The sequence below is a fragment of the Saccostrea cucullata genome, unplaced genomic scaffold (genome assembly GCF_032062105.1).
Source record: "Saccostrea cucullata isolate Sc308-1 unplaced genomic scaffold, CSIRO_AGI_Scuc_v1 ctg19010, whole genome shotgun sequence".
Taxonomy (NCBI): Eukaryota; Metazoa; Mollusca; class Bivalvia; order Ostreida; family Ostreidae; genus Saccostrea; species Saccostrea cuccullata.
Window position 1 is genome coordinate 777 of NW_026939724.1, and position 8035 is coordinate 8811.

Sequence of the window (8035 nt, forward strand, 5' to 3'; positions counted from 1 at the left end):
TGTATACTTAAAAACGAATATTCGAATCATGAATTTATATTCGAATATCAACTCATCGAATGAATATTCGAATATTCGAATATTCGTTGACATCCCAGAAAAAACCCTACTAAACCTTAGAGAATAAAGTTAAAAGAATTATATAATTGTTTTTTTCTTTCAAAATAAATGCTGTTCTGCCAAAATCCTTGATTCACGATTGCCATGCCAGTACTATGAAAGAGGAGTAAACTGACTGAGCTGTTTTCACACTGGCTTACTTTGTATATGGTAGTAATAATTATAATGGAGTCTCACTTACTGCCACAGAGTTTTTGGCATCCGCTATTGCACTATTGAATTCTGGGAAATGAAGCTCAGGGGAGTATGGCATGGCATGTACAAGGTCTGCTGAATTTTGTCCCGCCTTCACGCACCACAGCTCCATGTTTTCATCATTGGTGACAATACTGCCATGGTATTTACCTATCACCACATACAAACTCTGATGTCAACCAGGAAATAAACGATTGGAAAACTTACGATCAAGGAAACAAATAATTTGTTTCACTTACCAGTAGCAATTCCTTGGGCACCAGTCAAAGTTGCCATGTCAACAACAACATCCGCTTTCAAATCTTTCCTAGCATAAGCAACCTTTAGAAAGTAGATTTAAAACAAAAGCTGTAAACAATTTTTTATAACCAAAAGATTTTCATGTTTGGATACCTAATGGTATTCAATATCTGTATATTAACTTCTTCAAGAAAGTAGATTTATCACATATATTATAAAGAACAAAACAAAATAATTACAGGGAAAATTTCCAATATATTGTAATGTACGACGTAAATACATTATAGAACTCACCCCATCAGCCAGAACAAGTCTTCCTTCTGCATCTGTATTATTCACTTCCACAGTTCTGTAATAAACATAAAATGTCAATGTTAGTTGCAAAATGGCTGAACGTATACCATGTAAACACTACTTGATAAAGCCCTTTTATAAAATCTGAAGATCATTTTACCTTCCCGAGTAGTGGGTGTAGACATCATCAGTGCGTGTGGCCAGTGGTCCTACTGCATTCTCGGCCACACAGAACACAGCATGTAAATTCTCACTAAAACCCTGAAATATTAATGATACCATAAACTAATGTATCCTTGTCCCTCCACTTTTTCACCACAAGTTATAGTTACATGCATTTAAACTTGAAGGATTAAAATATATAAAAAAGAAATTGTACAAGGAAAAATCATAACTACTGTATGAATTATACATGCCTGTTAATATATGTAGTAACTATTTAAGCTCATTTTGACAAGAATTCAAGAAGACTGAATTTTACCTCTTATACATGTAAAAAAGAAAATGGTGAGAATGTTATGGGAGGGCCTGCCAATGTGATAAAAGAAGTAAATAATCTTTTTGTTGTTAAATTGTTTGCAGGAAGAAATGCCTCAAACTATAGATATTTATACATTGTTCTATACTATACACTATACCAGTTTGACGGCTCCATAGAAAGCTCCCAGGATACCAGCAGCTCCTCCACAGTCCCTCTTCATCCCACACATACCAGTCTGTAACAAAAACAAGATTAACCTCTGTCAGAAATCTCAAGAAAAACATACATATAAACAGTACCTTCCAGGGCTCGAGCTGTGATTCGCCATTGTCGCCAATTGCGAATTTTTTTCAAAAGTGGCGAAAAGAAATTCATAAGTGGCGAAAATGAATTTTTTAGATGTACCATGTACAAATTTTGTGTAGACCTGATTAGCTCCTTTGTTTATTTAATGTATACAGATAAGTCCCTCTGTTTATTTAATGCAGCAGAGGTGTGAAAACTGAAACCTACATGTAGGAAATCACGTCTCGCTTGAACGAACACAGCTGACTAGGTAATTATCCTGGAGCAATAAACGGTTACAAAATTGCTTGAAATAATATAATTTGGATTAAACAAGGGGAATTCCAACAGTACTTTTTCTTTCTTTTTTTAAATGGATACTGTAAGCTTTAAACATTACAATTTTAAAACAATGTCTGTGATATATTTGTAACAGGAAACCATTACATATTAATAAAAAAAAATTGAATAACATTAAAGTGCATTGCATTGTCGAGAAATTAGATGTAAGTATGCCTTTCCTTTTGTCGCGAAAAGTGGCGAAAAACATTTTCGGTCCAGTGGGAGCCCTGGTACCTTCATATAGCATGTGACCCCATTGTACATGTGTACACTTTTTACTACATGTATTTCAAAAATTTTATTAGGAATGATCCAAGCAAAAAGGAATTCATTTACTGTCCAAGTCTGGACCAAAACTGAATACCAAGATTTTTTCCCAAATTGCTCAATGGTTATTGCACTGTATAGGCACAATTTTGGCTATGAGATTTTTCTCTCTTATGTAAAAAAATAACCAAAACAAACCACAAAAGGTGAAAAAATATTACTTAAGCAGCAGAAACCATGCCCACTGACCCACTGAATTTAAAATACTGTAAACATATTACATTTAACGGTGTATTCTTTTTAGCGCTTTTAGCGGAAATATACTTCCGCTAATTCAAGTACATCGCTAAATTCTTAAATATTGATACATGAATACGAACACCAAGAAATGCGCTAAATCAAATCTACGCTAACTTGTTTAAAAATCATTTTCCGCTAAATATCGTACACGCCAAATATAATACATTTACAGTAAATCCATCTGAGCTCTTCATCAGATCATAATATGATCAAAACATGAACATAATAGTTTGTAAAATTCTCAAGTTCCTGTATGGAAACCAAAAGACCATTTCCAGTCTACTTAAGTCAGGAAACTTGTACACTATCCCTTCAAATTTAAGAAACACATATGATTACAAGCATATTTTAATTTTTTTCTTGAGAAGTGAGCTTACCCTAGCTTTAATGCAGAGTCCACCAGTATCAAACACAATCCCCTTGCCGACCCAGGCAATATTTTTGGTGGCTCCCTCTGGTTTGTGGCTCAGCACCACTAAAGCCGGTGGGTGTTCTGCGGCCCTTCCAACATTATAAATGCCTGGTCAAAGAAAACGTACAGTGTTTGTAGCTCTGACATTATAAATACCTGGAATAAGGAAATCTACATAAAAAAGGTTCAGATGCACTTATTAAAACCATGATCAATAACAATGTAATCTACATACCCCCAAATCCTTTTTCCTTTAGATCCTCTCCTCGTACAATATAGGGAGTGATCTGAAGCTCCCTAGCAACAGTCTCTGCCTCCTGGAAATAAGAGATCAAACAAACATTAACAGTCATTGGTAAACTTAATACAACTAAAAAATGGAGTATTAAGTATGATAAAAGGTCTATCAAAATATTTGTTAACTTAACATGCATAGCAAAAAGAATAACTAATAAAATGAAAAAAATTCTTAAATGCTACTTTTAACTGCAATTTTGTAAAAATTACTTGCAATTTTAATGTTAATAAAGTGTATATAAAATGTGCTTAGTAACTTCAATTGTAAATATCTTACAAAATTAAATTTCCTCTTTTCACTTATTTTTACCTTTACAAAGTCATCTGTGTTCATATGCGAACATGGCTTATCCACAATTTCTGCAGCAAGTCTGATGCCATGAGCTGAGGCTGACAAGCAGTGAAGATCGTCCTTAGTAAGCGGCTTATCCTTGTCTGGCCCCACCAACAGGAAGTCCACGGTCAGTGTGTAATCTACAGAGCTCTGTCCAGACTTCCCCGAGTACAGCGGCAAAATTCTGGCTACAGCACAGCCCAGGGCGAACACATCCTTTCTCTCACACACAATCTACAAAAGGGATATTGTGATAAAATATAACTTATAATCAATGCTGAATTCACTGAATTTTTTGATATCTATAATATATTACACTGTAAGAATTTATCGTATAAAATACTTAGTGTGCTAAATGATCTATACATAGTAATTCAAAGGAATCCCCGAAAACTACTAAAACTTAAAAATATTAACTTTTTCTGAAGAATTACACAAGCTTCATAATTTCATTACCACAACAAATTCATCCTGGCCAGACAGACAGCCTTTCACGAGTTTGGACAAAGAATGAGCACGAGACGGGGTATTGTGTCGGCTACTCTTCAGGGGCAGGGCAGCTAGGGTGGCATTCCTTAACCAGAGGGGACAAGTATCAGTAGGGGAGGGTCGCAGGCTACTCACAGCTAGACTAAACGTCTAAAATGTACAGTCAATATCTAGACTATTAATTGTCTGAAATATACATAGTCAACAGCAAGGCAAAATGTCTGAAAAATACACAGTTATGGTCATCAGCAAAATGTCTGATTCAGAAATATACAAAGTCATGGTCAACAAGTAGACAATATTGTCTGAAATAAACAAAATCATAGCATATATTCTTATTTATACCAGTGACTCTTCAAACAAAATAATAAAAAACAACATTGATGTACTTACTTCTTTGTTGACTCTAGGTTCCAGCTTAACTTTGACATCGTCGAATGTGATACTTGTGAGGTGAGGCAGCTGTCCTACAATGACCACCGGGAAATCCTTGGGGTCTGACTCCGTCAGTTTCCCCCCATACACCAGCTTAACAGGCATCTTCTCTCACTGTGGCAGTTACAGTTCTACCACAAATACTGCCTAAAGAAAGAACAGACCTCTACTTTAAAACAAGATACTAAACAGTAAGACTTTAAAATACTCCTTTTTGATTCAATTTCATTTTTTTGTACTTTTGGGAGGTATCTTGATGGGTATTCTATTGTGCGATTCAGATGTTTTTAATGTTTTAAAACAATTAGTAGTGGGCTCATGGAGGTGGAATTCCATTGATAATGATAACCTTTTTCAGTATGGTAGCTGCATCAGTTCTTGTGAAAAAGGGAAAATTACCTAATGGGGAATGCAAAAGCTAGTAAGATAATTTTTAAAAATGAAGAGGCCTTGGGCCACAATGCTTACTAGAACGAAAATGAAATGATTTTCGCGATAAAATTTTAGTAGAAAAGTTTGTCTTGAACATCACAGCATCCATTATAACTTAATGTCCTGAAAGTAATAGATAATATACATTAAACCCTTTCAATTTTTCCCTATGGATTATGGAATAGGTTGATGCACAAAATCCTATCAATGTCTTACTAAGGAGTACTCCTACAAATAAAGAGCCTCAGTGAACATCCCTATGCTCCTTATAGACCTTGGACTCTTACCTCCAAAGGCCATTTTCTAACAAGCTCATTCCGCCTGAGATTTTGGGCAGAACATATAATGTGTGAAATAAAGTGAAAACAAGTAATTTTCAGTAATTACGTGATTGCATAGGGTATAAAATTCAAAAGAAATCATAAAATCTTTTTCATTCAGTATGCATCATTGTTCTTTAATCAAAATTGTAATTAGTTCAATTTGTCACCAGAAGTACTTCTGGTTTGACTTTATGTTATTTTGTGGATTTGCTAGTCAGAAAACAAAGTTTTTGTTGCAGTAAACAAATTCTAAATAGATCACTGGTTTCAATTTCTGCTTCGATTTAAAAAAAAATGGATTTATCGCTAATACAAAAGATTTAGAGTGTTTTATGTGCAACAGAGCTGTGGAAAACTTTTTCAGGTAGCCAGTCATTCGGACCGGCAAGAAGACAAAATATGTCGGTCCGAAGTGATTTTTGCTGGTCCGGAATAGTAAGTTACAAAACTGAAAAGAAAATCATAACATTTTTTTTTATTACACTTTACTTAATAATAACATTCAGTCTCCATTTCCAAGTCCACCTCCGTTTTCATTTTTTGCCTTTATAACAATATACTATAGATTTCATCACTTTTGCTGTTTCAGGCAGATGACAATGATAATTCGATCTGCATAGTAAACATATTTTTTTAAAACATTATGCATTTGGGAATTATATTTTACCCTGAAAATGAGTCTAAGAAATTTTGTGCATCAATAATAAAGATACCAACATCATAAACATGATTGATGAAAAAAAAAACCGAAATCTAGGACAGTCGAAACGATGGAAGTACTAGATTTACCGCTTTCCTCAATTGTGTTTGAATTTTTTTTTTTCGAAATGTTTTACATACCCAGGTATTTAGCCTGTCTTTTTTTTATGTTTTCTACCTAATTCTGTCCCATCTGTAAGTTTAAAAGGTCACAGTGAGACAATGCTGGTTTCACTTTCATTTATAGCCTCGATCTCGTGCAAAGAAAAAGTATTGCGCAATCGTATTTAAGGTACGATAATTAAGCTGGAAAGTGCGGCGATGATAGGCCCTAAATCAAAATGGAAAAACAAAAACCTTTAACAAAGAAAGAGGTCGGTCATGTGGACCGACATCGATAGCGTTTTTACCGGTCACAGGCATTGTTTGCCGGTCGTGCCGGCATGACCGGCAGTTTTCCACAGCTCTGGTGCAAGTTTTACCGTAAATAGTGAATATTTTATAGTTTCAAGTCATTCATTAATATTAAAAGCCTGAATTTTTAATTAAATAATTTATTTCCACTTGAGGTTTTAGCGGCAAGAATTTTTACAATGGATGCTAGAGGTTACATATCACCAAGTCAAAAGTATCTCACCATGAACCATGCATGAGTAATTAAGGAGATAATGAAAAGGAACATGAAAGGAGAAAATGCATGGCTGGACTTGGAATCAAGCTTGGGACCTCTGTATCACTAGTCAGGTGCTCTACTGGTTAATTATTAAGAATAATATTCACGCCCAAACCAATACAAGCAGAAAAGAGGGGATGCACTGTAAAATATGAAGTTCACAGGTTTCTCACAGTACTGACAGTAGTGATCCTTATGGAAGCAACTCAAGTGACCCTGCATACAGTTACACTGTGTTTATAAAGTGAAGGGGGTGTCATATGAAAATTTAAAACAATTTTTATAAAAAATGAAATTAAAATACATTAAAAATATTGATTTTTACCATTCAATTAGCTGATTAAAGCAGCATTCAGTTTAGGAAATTCTGGAATGATATTTCATTAGTAGAATGACTTTTATTTATCTATAGTAATTAAAATTACTTGACAGTTTGCTTGAAACTTAGTCTGGAACACTCTTATTCTTCTCTTACCTGGATACCTGCTGAGTTATTAGGGAAAAACAGCGGCGGGTGGGTTGCTATTTGCAATGGCGTGAAGTCACCTTTTGATGAGTTAAATTTATCGGTTATTTCATATCGGGCTCGATGTACAATATTTACCAAAAAGCAGAAGGCGTGCTCATATATATTTAGATTGTTTAGTTAAGTTGTCACCATGAGAAGTTTAATTGAATAGAAAAATAATGAATTTAGAATTTTCAGATTTTGAAGAGGCGTTGGAAGCTTTGAGGGATTTCGAAATTGAGTCTCACTCACAGTTTGTGACCTACCGCAAAACAAAACATTTCAACACTTCACGTGAGTAATTTGTTTATTATCGGAGGTACTACCTGTACAACTGTTGTCCTTTAATTCGCTCCAATAATAATAATTATAGTTTAGGCTTCATGTCAGTCAAAATTTGAATTAAGTGTTAAATTGTTTTATTTGTGCACATTTTTAATTATTCATATAGTTTTTTTTGTACTTAAAATAGAAGACTTTATTTAATCTTAATTTGACTTATTTTATTGTCTTAGATTATATTTTGTTGTGTAATAATTTGCACATGAACTGAAGCATTTTGTTTTTATTATGTACACTCATTTTGCATTGTATCAGGAAGTAAATACATATTATTGAGCAATTTATTGATTTGATTGATTTAATTTCTATTAATTATTTCTTGTCGTGTTATTAATTTCCTCCGTTATATTTTAGGCGTCCTTTTTTACATGTAAAATAAGTTTTATAACTTTTGATTTGTATTCTTCTTTTTCATTATAAAAAGTTTTTTTTCTTGATTTAGAGGAATTTCTGTATGTGATGATTTAATTGCTATAAATTATACGTTGTTGTATTATTATAATAATCTCATGGAAGAACCCTCTATACATTAGAGAGTTCTGATTCTATGGTATTTGTCTGCAATTA

General features: G+C 33.8%; 1 protein-coding gene across 1 annotated transcript; it reads right to left on the reverse strand.

The window, feature by feature from the left end:
• Nucleotides 1-301: 301 nt before the first annotated feature.
• LOC134253751 (probable aminopeptidase NPEPL1) lies at nt 302-7141 on the reverse strand (the record flags this gene model as incomplete). The annotated part of the gene is made up of 11 exons (XM_062736332.1): nt 7094-7141; nt 4450-4638; nt 4024-4206; nt 3544-3801; nt 3172-3253; nt 2902-3044; nt 1488-1565; nt 1010-1110; nt 850-904; nt 555-636; nt 302-465 (listed from the first exon to the last, which is right to left on the reverse strand). Coding segments are annotated over exons 2-11 (1293 nt in total), but the record flags the coding sequence as incomplete, so codon positions are not given.
• Between the last annotated feature and the right edge of the window lie 894 nt (nt 7142-8035).